General features: G+C 40.8%; 1 protein-coding gene and 1 long non-coding RNA gene across 14 annotated transcripts in view; one reads left to right on the top strand and one right to left on the bottom strand.

Moving 5' to 3' along the window:
- Window positions 1-544: 544 nt before the first annotated feature.
- On the bottom strand, window positions 545-16,163 carry SRSF10 (serine and arginine rich splicing factor 10). Of its 10 annotated transcripts, XM_055260933.2 has the most exons (7): window positions 15,938-16,163; window positions 14,494-14,598; window positions 10,754-10,857; window positions 7,627-7,789; window positions 7,348-7,401; window positions 7,113-7,214; window positions 545-3,467 (listed from the first exon to the last, which is right to left on the bottom strand). In XM_055260933.2, the coding sequence occupies exons 1-7, from the start codon at window positions 16,000-16,002 to the stop codon at window positions 3,407-3,409; spliced, it is 654 nt and encodes a 217-aa protein (XP_055116908.1). In that variant the 5' UTR covers window positions 16,003-16,163; the 3' UTR covers window positions 545-3,406. The 10 variants fall into 10 exon arrangements, with proteins under 10 accessions (XP_055116908.1, XP_055116906.1, XP_055116912.1 ...); XM_055260931.2 differs by having other exon boundaries at window positions 545-7,214; XM_055260937.2 differs by lacking the exon at window positions 7,113-7,214 and having other exon boundaries at window positions 545-3,700.
- A 5-nt stretch (window positions 16,164-16,168) lies between these two features.
- LOC129471876 (uncharacterized) overlaps window positions 16,169-25,976 on the top strand; it is a 90,990-nt gene continuing 81,182 nt past the window's right edge. For all 4 annotated transcript variants that reach the window (XR_008653782.2, XR_010118929.1, XR_008653783.2 and 1 more), the window contains exon 1: window positions 16,169-16,680. This is a non-coding gene — a long non-coding RNA (uncharacterized lncRNA). The remainder of the gene's footprint in view (window positions 16,681-25,976) is intronic.

Here is a 25,976-nt window from a genome sequence, read left to right as displayed (position 1 = left end):
ATTAATCTAGTAATACACTAGATTTTTGGTTTGACTCAAGCAAAATGGGTAAATGGAAGTGGGAGTGGAAGATTACCTAACTTCATACTTTAGGAAAGGTACTGGTAAAGTTTTGGTTAGCCTATATAGAGAATGGTGATAGGAATTTCCCAAATCGATGCAATTGCGAGAACCAAAAATAGCTGGTACAGAGAACTTACCATGTAAGGCTGCTGAAGTCAGCCATACTGTGAACCTTAGGGTAAATGCTGTAATTTCAATTTGTCTTCTTTTTGATGGCAGTTATACTACAATGGAATCCAGGTCCAAAACCTATCCTTAAGCTTAAAATAAATACTGATAAACTATCCTCTTCCCTAGAACAACTACAACACAGGAAAAAATCTGAAAGGTTTTGTGTAAGTTTCAGTTTCTAGTATTTTGGTTGCATTCTTGTAGGCAATTTGTAAAGCAAGAGGGACAGAGTGCATCTCTAAAATCTCTTATACAAATTAGGAAAAAGTTGGACCCAGGTGGTTACAAATCTAAGGTAGAGCAAAATCTTAAAAAAACCCAAGATTTATTTTTGGCTCCTAGACCAGTTTATTTCACTTTCCAGCATTCCAAGAAATGTGATCTGCAAAAAACTAGATACAAAGGCCTTTGACTTCTTTACAAACTACGGTTAGTTCTCAATGAATTTACATGCCTCACTTTTTATTCCAAGAAAAATCCCCATTGTGCAATACAAGGGTGAAACAGCTGTTACAAATACAGAGGAACATAATAAAGATAATCAACACTGTTAAGAGGAAGGGGCAGAGGAAAAACCCAAGAGAAGGAAACTTTTCCACAGTGACTAGCAGAATGTCTTGTAGATACCAATAACTGAAGACAAACAGGTTGCTCACTTCATCCTATTTATCAAGTCATCCTATCTAAAATGAAAATAGTTCATGCCTAGGATAGGCTAACTATAGGCTTTGCTAGTCCTCCTTCCTAGTAGAATGCCATCAGATTATTCCTGAGCTATCGCTCAAGTCACAGCTACTTCAGAATATCATCTTAGGTTTTGTAAACAGGAATATGGTCAAAATGTAATACAATGGAAAATCTCTACAAGACAATGAGATTTGGAAAGCCATGCTTAGAGTCTCTGAGCCACACAACCATGAGATCTTGGATTACGTTTAATCTGTCATCCAGGAACATTATCCATTTACCTTGTAAGGTTGTGAGGAATGAATAGCATATGCAAGAAGCTATCAAATGATGGGTATTCTACAAAGGACAATTTTCTCATTTGTAAAATGGGATAATACCCATTTCCCAGGAGTGTTTTTAGGATTAAATAGAAATATTTGAAAAGCACATGGTTTGGCACAGTAAGTGCTCAGTAATATTGACAGCATTCAGTATAAAGAGAAACAACCACAGAAGAGATCCTAAAGCATTTCATTCAACAGATGCAAAAATTGAAGGGCCTTTTCTGATTTACCATAATTAAATACTTTAGAGAACTACCAACTATTGTTATTGTAGTTATATATGTATTTACCTAATTTAAACAAAATCCCAACTCAATATGCACCTTAATTCTCCCCCTTAAATGTCTCAACTTCAAAAGGAAATGGAGAAGGGAGGTAGAGGGCAAAAAAAGTCTATAACCTCTACATATTCTTTTAAAAATACATAGAACCTCTGTCCGTAAGAACCCACTATGTTAATGAGTGTATAACGGTATACAACAAAATACTTCTTGTAATTAAATCTAGTCATTTTGACTCTAAGTAAATTCTAGATCCCATTATATCAATGTTACTATCTCCATGAAAATAAAGCTATAAAAACACTTCCCCATTTGATTAAACAACAACAAACATGGTAACAAAAGATGAAGCAAGTGAAAGATTATGGGCTGTAACCTAGGATCTGACACTTGCTGTGTGATCTTGGGCAAGTTCAAAAAAAATTTCTAAAATAAAATACAAACAATAATACCTCCATTTCACACCTCCCTTGAAAATATACCTCTGCTATATTTTCAAAATTGCTATAAATTAAAAGCTTAAATTCTACTTCCAGATTTTTAGTTAATAATTTTGTATGGAAAGTTTTAAGTATGTGGCAAAAAAGATGACAAAAATCAAATGTGATGGAATCAATGGATAGGTAAAGAAACATCATATCCTAATAAGAAACTAAGGAATCCAGAACATTTTGTGATACTATAAAAGTTATTTATTCGCTATACACAGAACATGTCCCCTATAAAATGTACATGTAAATCACTAAAAAGTATAATTTGGTGAACATTTTCTCAATTACAGAACATACTAAATCAGTTAGGATAACAGCTCTCTGTCTGCCTCAAAATAATCTAATTATAGCACCCAGTCTCCTTTACATCTAATGCAAAGTTAAATACTTATTTTGGGGGTTATATCTAGTGTGTTTGGTGAGGCAGAGTAAAAAATTTATTATAACTAGTATATTACAGTCACTGCACAATAAACCAGTTTATTACAGATTAAAAGAAATCATTTTTTCATTATTTTTAATAATGGGATCAAATACTGGATACTTTTAAATGGCAGATAACCACACAATTATCTTTGATAGTATAGTGTGTTCTATAATTACATTGATACGAATGGTGTAAAATAGTTATGAATAATACACCTCAAACAAAACAATGAGGCCATACTGTAATGATTCACTAGATTGTGCTCAGTAGACATTCACTGAATAAGGGAATTATCTATTTTTCTCCTCAATTATCCAGTACAATGATTTGCCCACAGTAAGGGCTCAATAAATATTTGCTCAACATACTGACTACGAAAGAGGTGAGAAGAGATGGGCCCTCTTAGCTGGATGTCAAATATCATTGGAATTTACCTGGGAAGGAGAGTAGTTAAGAAAGATGTAAACTGCATGTGGTGTACAAATAAACACAGATGCCAACAAAGCAAATGATTACGCAGAAAACACTGGCACCAAAATAAAGGCAAGATTTGCCAATAATGGCAAAAATGGAACTTTTATATTGGACCATACCTTTTCCCACCCAATTCAGTTTGAGACAGACCAACAGAGGCACTGTAAGAGACTATGGCTGTCATCCTTGATATTCAGACATCCTAGTTTCCAATAATTTATTATGGACCTGTTACCCATGAATCAATATAAACCTATTCATATTTAGGGATTAGTTTCCACAAGTACAAAGTTGAATTTCCTTTTATTTGTCCTAAAATGCTTACTTTCAAACTTGAAGGGACTTCAATTATTCCATGTAGTTTTCGATAACATTCTTTTATCTTTTCAGACCAGAGTCAAAATATTCGTACAGTATTCATACTGCAGCACCTTCCACCCACCCTTTGGTCGCTTGAACTGCCCTTCTTTGGTTCTTTTTCCGCTTTCAGATCTTTCTTGAAGTGTAGTAAGCAGAACTGTACTGGGTATTCCAGCTGCAGTTTGGTCTTAAATAAAAGAAGGATGTTTGTCAGTTTGGTTTTCTTTATTCTTCTCTGTGGTATACAGGATTTTGTTAGTTGAACTGGATGTAGCAGCTTACTGGGCCAAATTTTCAAGAGAATAATACAATAGTTCCCAGGTCTTTCCCCCGGGATGTAACTTAACAGCTCATACTCTATGTAGCACCTTTCCTCTCTCACTGAAGCATTATCTCTCATTTTTCTTCTTGCTTACTTGGCTTAAAAAAAAAAAAAAAAAAAAAAAAATGCAGAGAGATCTTAAGTAAAAGGAGAGGTAAAGTGTGTCAGCCCTCATTTGAGTGTTGATATAACCATTCTATTTATTATTGAGCCCAGTACCACATACACTGTAGGTACACTCAGTAAGTGGAGGACTCAACTACATCACCCAAAACTAACATAAAACACTACATAAAGATCCTCATCAAGTATCAGTAGGATCCAAACTACCATGGGTTCAACTGTAATATAGTCCTTTTGAAGCTGTTAGGTGTGTTGCTTTAGGAACAACATATAAGGTTCTCAATAGTCCAAGTCTAAAAATAAGTTGACACAAGTAAAAATAAAAATGAAATTAGGCCTTCTAGTTCTATATGGAAAATGAACAATTTCAATGAGCTATCTCCTCAATCTACTTCTCTCAAATTATAGTCTGTAAAACAAACAAACCCCCCCCCCCACACACACACACACAACTAAGGGACCAGGCCTGGGCTTAAATCCTGGCTCAGCCTTATAGTCTTTTCTTTGTGCCTCAGTTTCCTTATCTGTGATATGGGGAAAATAAAAGTATCTTTCTCATAGGGTTTTGTGAAGAGTGAGTTAACAACACATAGCCTTTTCAAGTGTCTGGCACATCATGAATACTTAATAAATTAGCTATAATTGTCATAAAGTAGATAGAATTTAAACCACAAAATACCTAACCTACTTCCCCAAAGAGGTTATCACTTAATATTAGTTGCTCATCAACATTCAATTTAAAATGATTTAAAATCATGTCATAAATGTTAAGTCCTAATGCATCTTGTTTATGAAGAGGGAGAGCAGAATTACTGATCCATCCGATAATGAAAGTATAAACTTGGAATTAGGTGATCCAAATTTCATCTTAACACTACCAAATAACCTCTTAAGTTAGTTAACCCAAGAGGCTTAATGAGCAATCATGAAACAACTTTGATATTACACAATGAATTTTTAACTACTGTGTAAAAGATGTACCTTTCTGGCAAGTTCTGTCATTTCCAAAGTAAAAGTTAGTTGTGCCTAGTGCAACAATGATTTAAAATATTCCTAAATCTATAAAGGACTGTTTCCACTGTTATTTTAGAATCATATTCAATACTGTAATAATTCCAGTTAATCATTATTTCCTTCATTTTGTTTTTATTATAGCATGTTTGCTTAATTTACAGCAAGCAGAAAATAAGCTGGGTCTTGTTTTGATCCAAACATTGATGTTTTAAAGGTTGTACACAATATTTGTTAAAAAGAACATATAAAAATACCTTTTTAGAAGCCTCTATAAGAAAGAAAATACAAAGTTTAACCCCACAACTTTCCTCTTTGCTAGAACTGTAAACTACTGCTACAGTTTTAAATAGACTTTTTGTTGTTTAAACTATACATCCAGGAAAATCTAAAAAAATTAAAGAAACGTGCATATAAACGATTGCATAGCAGAACATGAACATTAACTGCAAACAGTAAAGAAACGAAAGTTAGAAATACTATCAAATATACAAAGGTTCTAGAATCAATCCTTTAAACACATTCCACAAACAGTATTTAAAATCCATCGTTGTATTCTTTACAGGCAAAGCCTAGATTACTAAAACCGAAATTGAAAAAAGTAATCCTCTAAAAGGAATCGTTTCTCCATAATTCTTACTTATATCTGTAAGCAAGCAATCTGAGATTTTTAAAGATGCTAGCTTTTTATTCTGAAATGAAATTGGACATGTCAAGTCACTTTTGTCCCCAAAACGATCTTTCAGAGAAATACTAGAAATTATAAATGGTTAAGGGTATTACTTCATTTTTAGTCAGGTACTACAATGATAATCGAAAGCTCAGAAGATGTGACTCTTGCTTAAAACTGACTATCCTTTTCCCCAAATTAAATTTCATGGCACCACAGAATCACCTAGAATGAGTGTTGTCTTTCAACTTGCCTCGTATTAAATAAACTGAGGTGTGAAAAGCAGGCCTCCCTCACAAAGAGGCAGGCAAATTTTGATACAAATGCACGAGCCAAGTGCTGTAAGCATCAAAATTTCAGTTCTTTTACACTAGGCACACACACACGAAACCTACTTTGAAACAATTTACTTGCTTCTAACAGCAGTAAGAAAACTAAGCAATATTATGGTCAACAACGCTCCTTAAACTTTAGAATAACTACATAAGAATATTCCTTTTTCCTTAAAATTATTTTTGCCATCATTGACCTGCTCAAATTTTAAGGTGAGTTTTTGTGTTTTCTATGTTCCAAATCTTCATAGGAACCAGAAAAAAAGCAGTGAAGGCTCCATGTTTCAGTCAAAAACTCAATTTCCCAGCTGGCATCATTCCCCAAGACAGTGGGGTTAACAAAAGCACTAATCCACACTGCATCAAAAATAATTATCATTGGCCTAGACATCCGGTTTTTTTTTTTTTTTTTTTTGAGACAGAGTCTCACTCTGTTGCCCAGGCTGGAGTGCAGTGGCATGATTTTGGCTCACTGCAACTTCTACCTCCCAGGTTCAAGAGATTCTCTTGCCTCAGCCTCCTGAGTAGCTGAGATTACAGGCATGCACCACCATGCCCGGCTACTTTTTGTATTTTTAGTAGAGACAGGGTTTCACCATGTTGGTCAGCCTGGTCTCGAACTCCTGACCTTGTGATCCGCCCGCCTCGGCCTCCCAAAGTGCTGGGATTACAGGTGTGAGCCACCGCGCCCGGCCAGGCCTCGACATCTTGACAAGACATAAAGGTCCACCCTGAACCTAAATGTGTCTGAGCAGTCAGTGTTGTACTGTGGCTACTACTTCACTTTTGTATCATTCTATCTTATTAGCAAGCTACATTTCTAGGTTAACAGTTCTACCAAATATGAATATGAAAGTTTATTTTTAATGAGACAATGTTGCAAATTATGGTCAACCAACATCTTTTCACCAAATACTTCAAGCATAAAAAATGAGAATCTTTACAAAAATATACAGAGACACCACAAATTGGTAGCTGCCCATAACATTAAACAAACTGGACTCTTAAGAGTGGCTTCTCAACAGCATATCATTTTAATTATAACCATTGCCTGGTACAGGGAAAACTAACAAGTGTTTTTTAAGCATCATTGCAACATTGTATTCCTGATAATTTAAGTAAACCAAACTATGAGTAAATGAATGATACATGCCTAAAAATGACCATGGTTTATACTATCAGTGGCCACTGGACTTAGGACTAGTCCAAGACCTTGATCTAGATTTTGACCTAGACCTAGACTGTGATCTTGACTGAGATTTGGATCTAGGTGGTTCTTTTTTCCTTGATTCCTTTTCATATCTTGAGCCAGACTTATAATGTGTTTTGGAATCTGTTTTAGAGGTGCCTCTAGTTTTGGTGTGAGATGCAGACCTAGAACGTGATTTAGCCTTCATTTCTTTCTTGGGCTGGGACTTGGACCGTGATCTTGAATTGGATTTAGATCTTGAAAAAGATCGATTTCGGTGTTTGAATCTTTCAAAACAGAGGAGAGATATAATTAGAGTAAAAATTAGATTCTATATTAATCAAATTTGTTATTTTTAGAGCAAAAGTTCACTCTGAAATTAAAAAATACATGAGTCTTTTTCAAAGCAAAGTTATTTACCTATCATTGTCGGAATGGCTTCTGCTACGCCGTGGTCTTCCAGTCGGTCTACTGCTAAAAAGCATATCAGAAAAAGCAGTGACAAATATCTACTCATAGAGGCAAAGTTTCTAATTAAAAGCAAACCGTAAAACCTTTAAAATAAAATGCTACAATATTTTTTGTCTCAATGAAACATTCAATGTATATAATTAAAAGTATACAAAATAGTAAAAAAAAAAATTAAATGCTAACAAATACATTTTTTAAACAGATCACTGTGCTACACAGCACACTTACTTTCTAGGACTATACGATCTTCTATAGTTGTAATCAAAAGACCGACTTCTTGATCTCCTCCTTTCATAACTTCGGCTTCTAGAACGTCTGTACCTGTCATAATCATCATAGCGTGAAGAACTGTACACATTCCTCCCTTCCTTGGCTTTCATCTGATTTGGTGCTAGGAAATACAAAGAACAGAAATACTTAGAAATATTAAAAACAGTATTAAAGCCCTCAATAAATAAGAAAAAAAATCCCTGCATCCCCTTTTATATCCCAAAGAGAGTATGTATGAGCCGGGTGGTGGCTCACGCCTATAATCCCACTACTTTGGGAGGTTGAGGTGGGAGGATCATTTGAGCCCAGGAGTTTGAGACCAGCCTGGGGCAACATGGCAATATGCCATTTCTACAAAAAATAATTAGCTGGGCCTAGTGGCTTGCACATGTATTCCAGCTATCCGGGAGGCTAAGGGGGGAAATCACTTGAGCTCATGAGTTTGTGGCTGCAGTAAATTGTGATCACACCACCACACTCCAGCCTGGGGGTCAGAGACCCTGTCTCCAAAAAAAAAAAGTGATACAGTATTTTGGCGTTTTTTTTTTTTTTAAATAATTTTTATTTTTGAGACCAGGGTCTCGCTCTGTCACCCAGGCTGGAGTGCAGTGGCGCAATCTCAACTCACTGCAACCTCCACCCCACACCAGTTGAAGCCATTCTCCTGCCTCAGCCTCCTGAGCTGAGATTACAGGCACGCGCCACCACACCAGGCTAATTTTTGTATTTTAGTAGAGACAGTGTTTCACCATATTGGCCAGGCTGGTCTCGAATTCCTGACCTCAAATAATCCACCCGCCTCGGCCTCCCGAAGTGCTGAGATTACAGGTGTGAGCCACCGCACCCAGCCTGGAGTCTTTTTTTTTTTTGAGATGGAGTTTTGCTCTTGTTGCCCAGGCTGGAGTGCAATGGCGCGATCTCGGCTCACCACAACCTCTGCCTCCTGAGTTCATGCGATTCTCTTGCCTCAGCCTCCCAAGTAGCTGGGATTACAGCATGTACCACCACACCAGGCTAGTTTTGTATTTTTAGTAGAGACAGGGTTTCTCCATGTTGGTCAGGCTGGACTCGAACTCCTGACCTCAGGTGATCTGCCCCCGCCCATCCTGACCTCCCAAAGTGCTCGGATTACAGGCTTGAGCCACCGCACCCAGCCCTGGAGTCTGTTTTAGAGGTGTCTGTAGTTTCGGTGTGAGATGCAGATGCAGAACGTGATTTAGCCAAGGCTGGGTTGAGGTAACTGCAAATTTTCATCTTGGAAAAGGCATGTATTTATTTGCAAGAAAGTATATTAGAAGACTGTTTTATGTTAAAAATAACATTAATATCCTCAACTATTTTCAAAGTCTTCTCACCATCTAGTTTATCAGCCAAGACCTGGCAACTATTCTGACACTGGGAATCTATAACATAAAAGGATTTTTAAAAACTCCAAATGGAAGTGAGTGCCTTTTTGTTTTGAGATTGGGTCTTGCTGCCACCCAGGCTGGAGTGCAGTTGTGCAAACACAGCTCTCTGCAACTTCAACCTCCTGGGCCCAAGTGATCCTCCTGCCTAGTGGGGACCACAGGCGTGCACTATCAAGCCTGGCTAATTTTTCATTTTATTTTTTGTGGAGACGGGGTCTCACTTTGTTGCCCAGGCTGGTCTCAAACTCCTGGGCTCAGGCAATCCTCCCGCCTAGGCCTCCCAAAGTGGTGAGATTACAGGCGTAAGCTACCACACCCACGCATTTTACATTTTCAAATGGTTGAAAAAAATGACCACTGAACCATATGCTGATTTGGAATGATCCCACCACAGATTCCATTCATTAAGAACACAATTAACGAAATATTTATAGGTGGCCTATGAACAGTGAGCAGTGTCAACACGCAGTTAATATATTATTACAGTTCTAAGACCCTAAGTAGAATAATAAGGCATTCCTAAAGGCCTTATATACACTTCAATTCTTATCTCATTCAATTCAATGAAGCAGATACTTTATGTACTGGAGTACATATAAATAACACAATGCATAACCAGGAATCTATTACCCAACTCAAGAACTAGAGTTCCAATAGTTTGTGTCTACTCAAGAGCTCCTCTTCTCCTCAGTAGCTATTTTTTTTTTTTTTTTTTTTTTTTGAGACACAGTCTCACTCTGTTGCCCAGTCTGGAGTGCAGTGGCGTGATCTCGGCTCACTGCAACCTCTGCCTGCCAGGTTCAAGCAATTCTCCTGCCTCAGCCTCCCCAGTAGCTGGGACTACAGGTGCGTGCCACCACGCCTGGCTAATTTTTTGTATTTTTAGTAGAGACGCGGTTTCACCACGACCTTGTGATCCACCCGCCTCGGCCTCCCAAAGTGCTGGGATTACAGGTGTGAGCCACTGCACCCTGCGGTTATTTTAATCTCTTAATTAGTATCTTGCCCAAGGTAACATAATGGCTAAGCCAGAATTCACACCCAGGTCTATTTGACTCTAAAACCTGTATTCCTGCCTTATAAGTATGCAGCGAACATCTGGTAAGCCTGCATAACCAACTTTCAGAAGAGTCCACATGTATTTCAGGCATTCTCATCTCCACCTCCTACTTACACTTACCCCAAAACTTACAATCTGGAAAATATGATGAAATATTCAAGACACTCCATTTTCTAAAAAAGTGATCCTTTTGGGCCAGGCACAGTAGCTCACGCCTGTAATCCCAATCCCAGCACTTTGAGAGGCTGAGGCGGGTGGATCACCTGAGGTGTGGAGTTTGAGACCGGCCTGGCCAACATGGTTCTGTCTCCACTAAAAATACAAAAAATTAGCCAGATGTGGTGGTATGCACCTGTAATCCCAGCTACTCGGGAGGTTGAGGCATAAGAATTGTTTGAACCCGGGAGGTGGAGGTTGCAGTGAACCAAGATCGCACCACTGCACACACTCCAGCCTGGGCAACAGAGTAAGACTCCGTCTCAAAAAAGAAAGAAAGAAAGAAAAAAAGATCCCTTTGGGTTTAGAACAGAAACACAAATTGCCTAAATTCTTAAAAAAAAATCTCAAAACACTAAAAAAATAATGCTTCGTACATATCAGGCATAAGGGTACTTACTCTTTCGATCCCCCTGGGCAAACTGTATTTCAATCTGCCGTCCACAAATCCACTTTCTGTCCAAATTATGTAAAGCGTCTTCAGCATCACGAACATCCTCAAATGTGCTAAATGTTAAGGGGCTTGGGAAGTTTTGCAAACTTTGATAATGAATGAAAGTTCAGTTGGTATGTCTGGAACAATTCACAATCTCCCAATATTATTCCAGAACATCAACCAGACCCCCACTTACTAGTTGGTGATTCAGTTGGATTCAGCCATTAACACTTCACACTATAAAAGCACTTGTGATCTCCTAAGGCACACATTTGAAAATGTATGAATACATATTGCAGTAAAGTTATTATTGAAATAAGATCTGTTATAGCTGAATCACCAAGCTGTCCTATCCAAAAATTTTCCTAAGTTTTAAGAATTAAGTTTACAAGACAAAAAAGAAAAACAAATGTTATATGTTGTATGCTAAAATAAAAATTTCTTAAAACCAAAATATTTTTCATATTTTTTCAAACGAAAAAAAGAAAATGCCAATAGTTCTTGTGTAAGCAAGCAATATATGCCTTACCTTACAAGAGACGAAAGCATTAACTTCAAATTTATTTTGCTGTTTTCTTTTTTATATATACCTAATACTACTATTTCATTTAACTGTCTTCCTTCCACTGCATGGAAAGACAAGCACGCTAGCCATTTGTGGGCATCAAGACAAGAGTCAAGCAGTACTCAAGACAATCACTATACCAAAAGCGTTATTACATCCATGCAGACTGTAAAAGCATGCTATCAAGAAACAGACCACTGTAAGGACTCCTAGACCGGAAAGCCCTAACCATGACCCTAAATATACAACTTCTTGCAAAGAAATGGGTTTGAGACTGGTTTCCAACTTGAGAATTTCAAGATATTATTTACCAGCCTTAAGCAGGAACTACTGGTACTTGTTTTTGACCTGAGAAGCTAAGCTGCTTGTCCTCCCTGGTCATGTCAGCAATAATACTACGAGAACTCCTGGCTTTATATAGCTATTCTGTCCAAACCTAGCTCCTTTCCTAAAACCATCATTTTAACAGAGGCCAAGTACACATTCAAGATAGTGTTTGATATAAATGGTTTGGAAAGAGAGCTAGGTTAGGTACAGGTATAGGTTTTCATTCTATCCTAAAAATCCCCATTCTAGTTTGCACATTTCTATTTCCTAAATTTGAGAGACAACACGAGACTGCAGATTTAGAGAGGTGATTTTAAAAATCCCTGAAGTGACACACTCCTTTTTCGAGACCAATACTGGTATTCTTTTATTATAGAGACTAAAGGTCTGCCTTACTAGACTTCTCACTTTTTGTTCTGAAAGGAATTAAGGACTGCAGGTTTCCAGCTCCGTCTTCCCGAGGCCATTATGAACAGATTAAATGGAAGGATAAGTTTTAAATAACTGGGCTTTCAACATGGAAAGGGAAAGGCTGATGGGGAGTTCAGAACCTTGAATACTGTAACTGAACATCCCTCAAGGTTAATGCAGCTGGGCTCTAAACTAATTAGAAGGAATACGTTCACTTAATGGGTACACTACTTTGTTACCCCAAGAGACAGAATATAATAAGTATAAAAAGGATTTATATTGAGAGCCGTAAAAATTATTAATGAGAACAGAGCATCCTCTCTGGGGCTACCCTCGAAAACAGAATCCTGGGCTGATGGCAAGTTTCTACTTTACTCGGTAAGCCAGGGGTAGGAAGAAAAGGCTATTGCGAATGGAGTCAGACAGAAGAGACAGCAGCAGCAGAGGCAGCCAAGTATCACTCTGATGTCAGTCATGGAGAAATTTGTACTTTACGGTCTTTTCAAAAATGAAATTCATAAGCCTGTTTCTTATTACTTTTCAACTATTTTAAGACCATAGACTTACTGAATATGTATTTTAAAATTATCACTCTCCTTTAGATTGCTTTGAATTACTAGCCTTTTCTGCCTCAAATATCACACACTCTTGAATCAAACTACTACTGACCTTGATTCCTGGGCCACCCAACACTAGGTAAAATCAGGTCTATGTTGTAAGCCAGAATGCACCGCTACCTTTATTTACTAAGCCAGATATAGCTATTATTTTCTCCGTAATGGAGTTTTGCAACCAATTCTCACAACTGTCCTTGATCACTGGCCCTGCAGGAGTAGCTTTTGGCTTTTCCCTGTAAGTCTCACTAGGACTCCACTAACTTAAAAGTTTGAGGCTCACTGAATTTAAGCAGGAAGAACTTTTCCTAGTCTGAGGTCCACAACCCAAACCCTTGTTGCAGGGAGATGATCTCACTGAAAGGAAAGGAAGTAAGGTCACCTGAAACTCTGGGTCAGGGACCAGTCTCCCATAGGTCCCAGTTAAGTACCTATACCAGGGAGAAGGCCTTCTGCAACTCATTCAGGGCCAACTGATCATTGTGCTAAAGCAGCGCAGGGCCAGCAGTCTTCACAGGGCTAAGTTAAAGAAGTTAAGGGTTTATGTGTGTCCCCAGCAACCACTTTAAAATCTATATATAAACAGAATTTCTAGTGGCTCTGACCCTACAAGACCACCAGAGCTGTTTCTAAGTAGTCCCCAGTGCATGCACCTGTCTCTCCTTTAAGCAGGGCTCTGCGGCTTAACCCCAGAACCCCATGCTACTCCAAAGAGCACTGCCTGCTACTCTGTGGCATCTGACCACCTGGTCCAAAACCAAAATATGCTGAATTTAATCTTAAGAATATACATCCTGTTACACTTTAACTTGATAAGAGAGAGCGCATTTATACAAGACCACAATCACAACATCAAAGGCCCACATAAATCAAGTTACAGGTTTTGTCACTAGACCAAACCAGAATAATTCTGAAAATTAACTGCTTACAAAACATTAAAAAAAAAAAAAAAAAAAAAAAGAAAAATAGTTATTCTGTAGGATACATCAGGTATGACTCCTTTAATCTTGGCCATCATTCAACTTCATCTTGACCTTTAACTCTTTAAGTGCTTGTCAGAAGGACTTGTCATGAGATGCTTGGCCAAATATGACAGATGGCTTTATCTTTAACTTTGAAAAACAACCTTTTCCCCCTTTTGTAGATAAAGCGAGGCTTTGTCTCCCATTAGGCTTGTCCTTCTTCCAGCTTTTCTTTATTTTTTCTTTTCCCAAACTCTCCCTTCTCTTCAAGCCTGATCCTTAAGAGGTCTTTGGCTTGTCTACTTGCCTTAAGTGTTGAACTCTACTCTAAAGGTTCTTTCATGCTTTCTCTTTGGGGTCGCCATAACTGTACAGCTTTACATTCTCTGAGGTAACAACAGAGGACAGCAAATTAGGGGACAATATTAAAGAAGTTTACCTCATTGTTATACAATTTGTTTTTGATCAAGAGATTCAAATTAACAAACAAGAATACCAAATTTTAATTGCTAAGCACAAGAACATATTAACTTTTAAAGGACTTACATTAAAGGTAGTAGCAACCAGACTGCATTCAAATTTAAATCACATATATAATCACCGATTTGAGTTTCAGAAGCATGAATGGGAATTTAAATATTTTACCATTTTTGGATTAACTTTAATAACGAGAGCAATGTGTGAGTCAGAATTAATTTTCAAAAATTTGAAGACAGACATTTATTAGAGGACAAAAAGAACTACTTTTTAGATGTTACCACTTACATAAACTTGAATTTCAAACTTCAACACCCCTCACTAATCAGCCATCTGAAGAAAGGATATTGAACATAAGCAAATCCTCTTGGACGGCGAGTGTAGAAATCAAGTGGAACATACACATCAACTATAGGACCATAACGACCAAATTCACGCCGCAAGTCTTCAGACCTAAAACATCATAAAAAGACCTCAAATTTTTATGTCCAAGTCCTTAAGATGTATAGGCAATATATCTTTTTGATGAAGGAAAGCTAGGATCCAAGAATTTGGAAGATAAAAATGCAGTTTACATTAATAGGACAACAGCAGACATGGTACAAGGGAATGACCACAATTTACTTTTATCTACAGCCTTCATTTTTCATAAAAGGTACAGCAGCATTAGGTTGTATATAAGCACTGGTTTTTTGTTTTTTTTTTTTTACTTTTTTTTACAGTATCAAATCGACTCTAGCACTCTGAAAAATACCAAGCACTTATTTTTACTCCCCAATTTTAGAGACAGGTTCAGACACTTAACAGTAGGTAAATATGGTCTGAAAAAGTCACAAATGTCGAACTCCTTAAATAATAAGTGTCAAGATGACGTAAAGGGAAAATTTCTCTAGATGCTAACATAATTACTATTGCTTTCTTTCCTGCTTAAATTTAAGACAAAAGCAAATCACAAAGCTAGCAAAAAAAAACCCACAAAACACCAAAAACCCAAACCACTTATTTTCTGTGTGTAGATTCATTATTTGTGAAATAAAAAGCCTCATCTTGTAGTAAGAACTCTTCCAAAATAATCTGAAGGCAACTCGAAACAAGGGAATGGTGAGAACAAAGCCTATTTAAGGTAGGTCTGAATTAATCTAATTTAGCTGTCAACGTCCTAACGATTGAGGCTTCCCAAACCTCCCTTTTCAAAGGGTGACCAGAATTTCCAGGAAATAAGAAAAACTGCTCGCAACATTTAACTGGAAAAATCTAACTCCCCAAATCTCAACGATCCCTTTGTCCAAACACCTCCAACTGATTAAAACCCCCAAATATTAACAACGGCAACAACAACAAAGATAAATGGTAGCAACAATCCTCTCCCTCGATCCCGTTATTCCACCTCACTATTTTTTGGCTGGGGGAAAAAAAAATCTCTGGGCCAAGGGGGCGTGAACCTCGAAGAATGTGAACTTCAAATCAATGGGGGGCTGCCGTCGGGTCGCGGAAAGGCCGCGGCGGGGGGCTGCTCGCGTCGGCAGGAAGCAGGGAGAAAGGGGCTGCGAACTGCGGAGGGGGAAGGGGAACGAAAAACCCCGCCACGCGGCCCGGCGAGGGCAGAGGCGCCGCCCTCGCTCCCACGCGGCGGCTGAGGCCCACTGCGCGGCCTAGTTCGGCGCCAAAGCAGGCGCGGGACCCGCCATCTTCACTCCGTCCCCTCCCCCGGTCCAGTGCCGCCACCACCAGGGTCCTCTCCGGGCGCCTGCGGCCTCCCTGCCTAGGCCCGGAGTACCTGCCTTGTACCTACCTGGTGTCGTCGGCCACGTTCCTGACGAACAGAGACGTGTTGGGGGGACGCAGGTAGCGGGACATGGCGGCGGCGTGTCTCGGCCGGGCGCACTAACGGGCTCAGCAAACCGTCCGCGGCTCCGGCGGCCGAGCCTCAGACACACACAGCTAGAGGGCTCTGCTACGGCAACCGACTCTTCTCGCGAGACTTCACTCCCGCCTCCACTTCCCCCTCCTACCTCCGCGCAAAGTCGGGCCGCAACGGTTCTTTCCCGCGAGAACACCAGGCGTGCGCCTGCGCATGCGGAGGGCTGGCGCACGCGCCTCAGCCTCGGTCTCATTCATTGGCTGCTTGCGGTGCCTCTTACCCTCCCACCAGCCTGTTCTTTCTTTCTTTAGGTCTTCATTTCCCGCCGTTTTCTACCTTGTACTCTCCTTCATCCCCACCCCCAAATCAGGAAGCAGATGTTTTAGTCTCTAGGCCAAACTTTGCAGTTACTACTAAATGGACAGATTTTTAAACTATTTAATTCAGAGAGGCTGCCTTAAATTTCCCGTTTGGCCCAGGTTATACCCTGACCTGCGAAAGAAGGATTTACAGCTTCTTGTATTGAGTGTGTAAAGGAAGGTGTGTGCCCTTGCGCAGAGCTGGGCCTGTCTCTCCAGTGCTTTCAGCCCGCCTTTGCCCCTCACCCACACCCTAGCCATCTCCACTTAGTCACGCATTTGGCTCCCAACCTGGGTGGGACGAAACCTCACACTGTAGGTTCATGACTGTGGTCATTTGTAGTGTATTCTTTGTTGCTGACGGCTTCCTGGGTATGCATCGGACCTGTATGCAGCGGTTCTCAAACTTGTTGGTCTCAGAACGCCTTTATAGTCTTGTGGATTATGGAAGATTCCAAAGAGCTTTTTTTAAAGAAAAGTGTGGGTTATACCTATTAATAAATAGTTAATGAGAACTTAAAATAGAGAAAACTAAGGCTGGGCTCGGTGGCTCACGTCTGTAATCCCTCCCTGTACTTTGGGAGGCCGAGGCGGGCGGATCACGAGGTCAAGAGTTTGAGACCAGCCTGACCAACACAGTGAAACCCCGTCTCTACTAAAAATACAAAAATTAGCCGGGCGTAGTGGCGCGTGCCTGTAATCCCAGCTACTTGGGAGGCTGGGGCAGAAGAATAGCTTGAACTCGGGAGGCGGAGGTTGCAGTGAGCCGAGATTGCACCACTGCATTCCAGCCTGGGCGACAGGGTGAGACTCCGTCTCAAAAAAGAAAAAAAAAAAAGAGAAAACTTTGGCACACTCCACCACCCTTTATCACACATCACATCATGTACCCTTGGAAAACTCCACGTTTGTAAGAGAATGAGCATGAATATAGCAAATAATCTTTAGTATAGTTTTGATTTTGGAGGTCCTTTTGAGAGCCATTTCCTGCTCGATAAGAGTCAACTTCTGGAGATGAGAGACTTCTGGTTGGAATGCCTCCAGCGTGTGGCACAGTGCCAAGCAGGTTGCAGGGACTCAAGTACTGTTAAATTAAATGAGCTTTTATTTAATAAAAAGTCATAAAAGCATTATTTTTGTATCAATCAGCATCTAAGACAATTAAGTGATTTGATACAGGTGATGATAGTTTGTAGCACTCTGTAGCAGAGCTATTCTAAATTTTTGTTTCCCAAGATTTGCATGCTTAATTTATTAAAATGTCGGGCCAGGCAAGGTGGCCCCAAAATCCCAGCATTTTGGGAGGCTGATGTGAAAAACAAAACAAAAAAAAGTTTGATTCTCAGTTAAGTGTCAGACGTGCTAGAAGCTTGAAATTCAGTAATGAAAAACATACAGCTTATATTTCTAGGGCGATGGCAATGAGAAAATAAGCAAAGTAAATGCAGGTTTGTTATATGAAAGAAACAGTAATGTGATAGGTTTTTTTCTTGTTTTTGATTTTTACTTATTTTTATTTTATTTTATTTTTTGAGACGTAGTCTTGCTCTGTTGCCCAGGCGGGAATGCAGTGGCTGGATCTTGGCTTACTGCAGCCTCCGCCTCCTGGGTTCAAGCGATTCACCTACGTCAGCCTCCCGAGTAGCTGGGACTACACGCTCCCGCCACCATGCCTGGCTAATTTTTCTGTTTTCAGTAGAGACGGATTTTCACCATGTTGGCCAGGCTGGTCTCAAACTCCTGACCTAATTGATCCGCCTGCCTCGGCCTTCCAAAATGCTAAGATTACACGTATGAGCCACTGTGCCCCCGGCCTTGTTTTTAATTTTTAAAACAGGGTTGCCTAGGAAGGCCTTGCGGAGCAAGTGTCTCCCCTGCCCCTCTCAGTTAAGTACTTTCAGTGACAAGAAAACAGAGTCCTGCAAATTACCTTAAGTAATGGAGGAAATTTACACAGTCTGGTGCTACTCCAGCCACTCATGTTTAATAGGGTGAAGACTTAGAATGGAGTCTGATGCATAGAAAGTGCCCTAAAATGTTAACAGGATCACAGGGGCCCAGTACAACATGAAAATGCAAGGCCCTTCATTCAATATTTATTAAGAAATTCAAAACGACAATTGCAGAGTACTAAGCCAAGTGCAGGGTCCTTCAGAGCATGGGGCCCATTCCAGTGCACAAGTAGCATGTTCAAGAAGCTGGCCCTGAATGCCAGCAATTATTATTATTCATAATGCCTTGAGAAATAATACAGGCAACTGAGGGACAAATATTTACTCACCAGAATTGCTTTCCGCCTCACACTCAAAGTGTCCCTTTTTTTTTTTGAGATGGAGTCTTGCTCTGTCGCCCAGGCTTGAATGTAGTGGTGCAGTCTCAGCTCACTGCAACCTCTGCCTCCCGGGTTCAAGTGATTCTCCTGCCTCAGTCTCCCGAGTAGCTGGAATTACAGGCATGTGCCACCACGCCCAGCTAATTTTTGTATTTTTAGTAGAGGTGGGGTTTCACCATGTTGGCCAAGCTAGTCTCGAACTCCTGACCTTAAATAATTCACCCACCTCGGCCTCCCAAAGTGCTGGGATTACAGGCATGAGCCATTGTGCCCGGCCCACAAAGTGCCCTTTGATGTTTGCTGTAGGATCCCAGAACCTAGAAAAAGATGATGCTGGGAAAAGTAGAGAGAGAGTGAACTCCTTTCTGCTAGAGACAGGGCTTCAGCTGGGTAATTTACCAAACTACAAATCTGCTGGGGGTTGGGGGACAGGGGCAAGGGAAGATACACTAAGGAATTTTGGAAGCACAACATCGCATCCCGGAAGTGCTGCTCAGTGTTCTAAGAGCACTGTATTTAATTCTGAGTATAATACCAGGGCTGGTAATTTTTTTGAAGACTCAAATGTTAAGTTCTGTCTCTTTCTTTATTTTCCTTCTTTCTTTATTTTGAGACGGAGTCTTGCTCTGTCGCCCAGGCTAGAGTGCAGTGTTAGGATCTTGGCTCACTGCAACCTCTGCCTCCTAGGTTCAAGCGATTCTACTGCCTCAGCCTCCCAAGTAGCTGGGATTATAGATGCCTGCCACCTCGCGTGGCTAAGTTTTTGTATTTTTAGTAGAGATGGTGTTTTGCCATGTTGGCCAGGCTGGTCTCAAACTCCTGACCTCATGATCCACCCGTCTCAGCCTCCTGAAGTGCTGGGATTACAAGCATGAGCCACCATGCCCAGCCTCTTTCTTCTTTTCTTTCTTTCCTTGCTTTTTTTTTTTTTTTTTTTTTTTTTGAGACAGTCTTGCTCTGTCTCCCAGGCTGGAGTGTACTAGTGCAATCACAGCTCACTGCAACCTCCACCTCCCGGGCTCAAATGATCCTCCCACCTCAACTTCCCTAGTAGCTGGGACTACAGGTTTGTGCCACCACTCTTGGCTAATTCTTTAAGGTTTTTGTAGAGACGAGTTTTACTGTATTGCTCAGGCTGGTCTCGAACTCCTGGGCTCAAGCAATCATCCTGCCTCGGCCTCCCAAAGTGCTGGGATTACAGGTGTGAGCCACTGCACTTGGCCTCCAAATGTTAATTTCTGAAAATGATGTGTTGGCGCTGCACCTCTTCTTGAAGACACTATGTTTTATTGAGATTTATGTTAGAAAACCACTTTCCTTGGTACTGTTCTCACAACTGCACAAATAAGACCCAAATGTAAACAATATAACTGGATTTCCTTGATCCTGAAATAGTTCTTCCTTGATTTGTGGGTAATGGCACACTGATTGAGCCTTTCTGCTTGCTGGAAGGAGACTCACAGGGACAAATTCTGTGTGTTAAGTCAGTGGAATTATGAGCCTGACTCCATAGGCAGAACCAAAGCCTTGAGTCAATACAACATTAATTTTATTGGTACAATTGCTTAATTCAGACAACTGCCACAGACAGTGCTTGGTGTTGTGTCTCTGTCTCCATGAGCAAACCATCAATTAGAAGCATGTTCATTTAATTTGTTTGATAAGACATGCCTGGTGTTTCCTATAAGCCACCTCACTCTAGTCAGTGGGCAGCAAGCCAAGTTCTTCAGACTGCGAGAACTCAGTGTTCTTGTTTAAACATTCCTTACTTGTGAGTTCGAAACTTTTGGGCACATATATATGTACACATTCATCAATTTATTAATATCTATGTGCAGGCTCACCTTTTAACCCCTGCTCTAATTTTGCTCTGTGGGAGAATTGATGGCTAATGGACATATTTGTTCACCACATTATTTTTTTAATTTTTATTTTTTTGAGACAGGGTCTCACTCTGTTGCCCAGCCTGGAATGCAGTGGCACAGTCCCTGACTTATTGCAGCCTTGACCTCCCAGCCTCAAGAGATCATCCCACCTCAGCCTCCTGAGTAGCTGAGACTGAGACGCAAGCCACCATGCCCCACTCATTTTTTTTTTTCTAATTTTTTGTAGAGATGGAGTCTCACTACATTACCCAGGCCCATCTTGAACTCCTGGGCTCAAACCGTCCTCCCACCGAGGCCTCCCAAAGTGTTGAGATTACAGGTGTGAGACACTACTTCTGGCTTAATGCCTTAAAATAACACTTTTCGTAGTTGTATATGTTAAAACTTTGGAGATGAAAAATTTAAAGGAAACAAAAATCACCTGTTATCCTACCACTCAGAACTAATTACTATTAAAACTTCGATTATTATTATTATTTTGAGAAGGAGTTTTGCTCTTGTCATCCAGACTGGAGTGCAATGGTGCGATCTCAGTTCCCTGCAAACTCTGCCTCCTGGATTCTCCTGCCTCAGCCTCCCGAGTAGCTGGGATTACAGGCGCCCGCTACCATGCCCAGCCAATTTTTGTATTTTAAATAGAGACGAGGTTTCACCATGTTGGCCAGGCTGGTCTCGAACTCCTGACCTCAAGCGATCTGCCCACCTTGGCCTCCCAAAGTGCTAGGATTACAGGTGTGAGCCACCACGCCCGACCTAGAGCCTGACTCTTAAATGCTACGTGACATCTCCCTAGAAAAGTAGATCAGGGAGCTCTGATTTATCAAGGAGTGCGTGTAGGGGCTGAGAAAAGGTAAGAACCTTTGCCTTAAGACTTTACAGAATAGTCAAGGCTTACTGTTCTTTGTAGCCTGGTTATCTAGGCTAACATGTAACAATTGGTATCATGTAACAAAGGGCATGGGAAAGAACTGAAGAAATACAATCATGGGCTTCATAACAAGGTTTTGGTCAACAACTGGCCCTGTATACCAGTAGTCTCCAACCTTTTTGGCACCAGGGACCAGTTTCATGGAAGACAATTTTTCCATGGATCAAGGATGAGGGATGGTTTCAGGATGATTCAAGCACATTACATTTATTGTGCACTTTATTTATATTACTAAGTTGTACTGTATAATGAAATAATTATATAGCTCATCATAGTGTAGAATCAGTGGGAGCTCTGAGCTTGTTTTCTTGCAACTAGATGGTCCTATCTGGGGGTAATAGGAGACAGTGACAGATCATCAGGCATTAGATTCTCATAAGGAGCATGCAACATAAGTCCCTTGCATGCACAGTTCACAACAGGGTTCGTGCTCCTATGAGAATCTAATGCTGCCACCAATCTGACAGGAGGCAGAGCTCAGGCAGTAATTCGAGTGATGGGGGGTGGCTGTAAATACAGATGAAGCTTCGCTTGCTCACCCGCTGATCACCTCCGGTAGTGTGGCCCAGTTCCTAACAGGCCACAGGCTGGTGCCGGTCTGTGGCCTGGGGTTTGGGGACCCCAACTATATACAATGGGGCTCCCACGAGATTATAATGAGCTGATTATAAAGGTTATAGAATTATAGCGATGTCGTAGCTGTCTTAATGTCATAGGTTAATGTCATTATTGTTATGTGGTGTTGCTGGTATAAATAAACCTAATGGGCTGTCAGTTGTATAAAAGTATAGCATAGGCCACGCCTGGTGGCCTACACCTGTAATCCCAGCACTTTGGGAGGCCAAGGTGGGAGTGAGATCCTGTCTCAAAAAAAAAAAAAAAGTATAGCATATACAATTATGTACAGTACATAATACTTGATAATGATAATAAATGATTATGTTACTGGTTTATGTATTTACTATACTGTGCTTTTTATTTTGTATAACGTTTTGTTTTTAATTTTTGGGGATACATAGGATGTATATATATTTATGGGTTACAATATATACACATATAATATTAGCTATTAATAGCTTTTAATAACTACTAAACAGTATAGTTTAGAGTGTACTCCTTCTATTTATATATTAGAAAGTTAACTGTAAAGTAGCCTCTGGGCCAGGTGCAGTGGCTCACACCTGTAATCCCAGCACTTTGAGAGACCGAGGCAGGCGGATCATTTGAGGTCAGGGGTTTGAGACCAGCCTGGCCAACATGGTCACTGTGTTACAGTTGACTATAGTATTCAGTACAGTAACATGCTGTTCAAGTTTGTGGCCTAGGAGCAATATCCTATATCAGCTAGGTTTGTGTAAGTATACTTTGACGTTTGGACATTGATGAAATTGCCTAACGATGCATTTTTCAGAAAAAAATCCCCACCATTAAGCCATGCATGACTGTGTGAGAATGTTGAAGCCAGGCTGAGGTGGGAGGACTGCTTAAGGCCAGGAGTTCAAAACCAACCTGGGCAACATACTGAGACCCTACCTCTAAAAAAATAATTAGTTAGGCATGGTGGCACGTACCTGTAGTCCCACCTACTAGGGAGGCTGAAGTAGGAGGATCACTTGAGCCCAAGAGGTTGAAGCTGCAGTAAGCCATGATTGTACCACTGTACTCCAGCCTGGGTGACAGAGGGAGACCCTGTTTAAAAATATATATATATAGAGGTCATCCTGTTAATGGATTTTAGTCATCTTTAAAAGGCCACAAAGCTTCTTTTTCAAACAAATTATTATCAGAAATCCAATATATAGAATTGTATCTGTCTTGTCTCATGTTGGGGAGAGGAAAAAAAAACACAGAAAAAAACAAGTTAAGGTACAGTGGCTTATCCTATAATCCCAGCATTTTGGAGGCTGAGGCAGGAGGATCGCTTGAGGCCAGGAGTTCAACTGATTAACATAGCAGAGGCCCCCTCTCTACAGAAAAAGAAAAAAAAGCTGGGTATGGTGGCGCATGACTACAGTTCCAGCTACTCAGGAAGTTGAGAAGGAAGATTGCTTGACCCCAGGAGGTTGAGGCTGCAGTGAGCTATGATTGTGCCACTGCACTCCAACCTGGGCTAAAGAGTGAGACCCAATCTCCAAACAAAACAAAACAACAACAACAACAAAACCATACCTGGAGGGTGGAACTGCCTATAAAAGACTACTGATCTGGTTTAACCTCCTCACTTTATAGGCAGGAAGGGAGGGATGCACCCCAGCCCACACCACAAGTGAGTGGGAGAGTTTCTTCTAGAAAACTGCCAGCTGGCTGCTGTGCCTACATATTATCTTCAAACTACAGTTGTTTGAAGGAAGCCTGTAAAGCCACTTATCCATTTGATGAAGATGAGTTTAGTTAAAATTATATTATATTATTAAGTTACATTTATTGAGCTATAATTTTTTTTTTTGAGACGGAGTCTCGCTCTGTTGCCCAGGCTAGAGTGCAGTGGCATGATTTCAGCTCACTGCAACCTCCACTTCCCAGCTTCAAGCAATCCTCCTGCGCAGCCTCCCGAGTAGCTGGGATTACAGGTGTGCACCACCACGCCCAGCTAATTTTTTGTATTTTTGGGAGAGACGGGGTTTCCCCATGTTGGCCAGGCTGGTCTTGAACTCCTGACCTCAGGTGATCTGCCTGCCTTGGCCTCCCAAAGTGCTGGGATTACAGGTGTGAGCCACTGTGCCTGGCCCATTTATTGAGCTACAGTTTAGATATAACATGTGCCCACTCTAAGTGTACCTTTCCAGTAAGTTTTGGCAAATTTGTACACCTGTGGGAGAGCCATCCCAGTAAAAATATGGGTCATTTCCATCACCCCAAAAGGCTCCCCTGTGCTCCGTCCCACTTGATTTCTCTTCTAACTCATGCCCTAGGCAACCACTAATCTGCTTTCTTTTACAATCATACAGCATGTTTACTTTTTTGTGTGTCTGGTTTCTTTTGCTGAGTATGTAAGATTCATCCATTTGTTGTTGTTGTTGTTTGAGATGGAGTCTCCTTCTGTCATCCAGGCTGGAGTGCAGTGGTGCCATCTTGGCTCGCCTCGGCCTCCCACAGTGCTGGGATTATAGGCGTGAACCACCGCGCCCTGCCTGTTTTGTATATCTGTACTTCATTCCTTTTTGTGACCGTATAGTATCCTATCATATGGTGTGATGGTTAATTGTATGTGTCAGCTTGACTGGGCAATGAGGTGCCCAGACATTTGGTTAAACATTATTCTGGGTGTATCTGTGGGGATATTTTTAGATGAGATTAACATTTGAATCAGTAGACCTAGTAAAGCAGATTGCTGTCCCTAACAGGGGTAGACTTCATCCAATCCATTGAAGACCTGAATAGAACCAAAAGGCTGGGTAAGAGGGAACTTTACCTCCCTGACTCCTTGAGCTGGGACATTGCCCTCAGATTGGAATGACACCATCGGCTCTCCTGGGTCTCCAGCTTGCTGACTGCAGATCTTGGGACTTCTCAGTCTCCATAATCACATGAGCCAATTTCTCATCATAAATCTTTTTACCTCTATCACTGTCTCTAGTCTCTGGATAGCTATACACGTACTGTTGGTTCTGTTTCCATGAGGAACCTTGACGAATACATGTGGCGATTCTATAATTTGTTTATCCACTCACCTGTTGCTGGACATTTGGGTTGTTTCCAGTTTGGGCCATTAGGAATGAAGCTTCTGGGCCAGGTGTGGGGGGTCACGCTGTAATCCCAGCACTTTGAGAGGCCAAGGTGGGTAGATCTCTTGAGGCCAGGAGTTCGAGTCCAGCCTGGACAACATGTTGAAACCCCGTCTCCACTAAAAATACAAAAATTAGCCCGGTGTGGTGGCACGTGCCTGTAATCCCAGCTACTCAGGTGGCTTAGGCATGTGAATCGCACGAACCCGGGAGACAGAGGTTGCAGTGAGCTGAAATCGAGCCACTGCAGAGTCTGGGTGACAGAGAGAGACTGTTTAAAAAAAAAAAAAAAAAAAAGAAAAGAAAAAAAGAAAGAAAAAGAATGAAGCTTCTATGAACATCTGTGTACCAGTCTTTTTGTAGATGTATGCTCTCACTTCTCATGGGTAAATGTCTAGAAGTGGATTTACTAGGTCCTATGGTGAGTCCTCTAGGAAGCAGATGCCAAGATAGAGCAAGAAATGCAATAAATTTATTGAGGTTAATGCCTGTGAAATATAAAGGAGGAACAGAACAGGAGGAGGCAGACCTGAACAGGGTCTTCAGACCAGACGTGACTCTGTGAAAGGAGAGGGGGATATCTTGGTGGTTTACCTGGTTACCATGCCCTTGAAGGGTGGCAGAATATGCCACTCCAAAATATGCCACTTTGGTATAGGATTATTTTGAACTGACGGCACTTGAAAAACAGCAGATGTAAGAAGGGCACTCTGACCTTTCTTCCTTCCTCCTGAAAGCAG

The sequence above is a fragment of the Symphalangus syndactylus genome, chromosome 22 (genome assembly GCF_028878055.3).
Source record: "Symphalangus syndactylus isolate Jambi chromosome 22, NHGRI_mSymSyn1-v2.1_pri, whole genome shotgun sequence".
Classification (NCBI taxonomy): domain Eukaryota; kingdom Metazoa; phylum Chordata; class Mammalia; order Primates; family Hylobatidae; genus Symphalangus; species Symphalangus syndactylus.
Note: the sequence above shows the minus strand (reverse complement) of the source record. Positions and strands in the feature narration are given on the sequence as shown.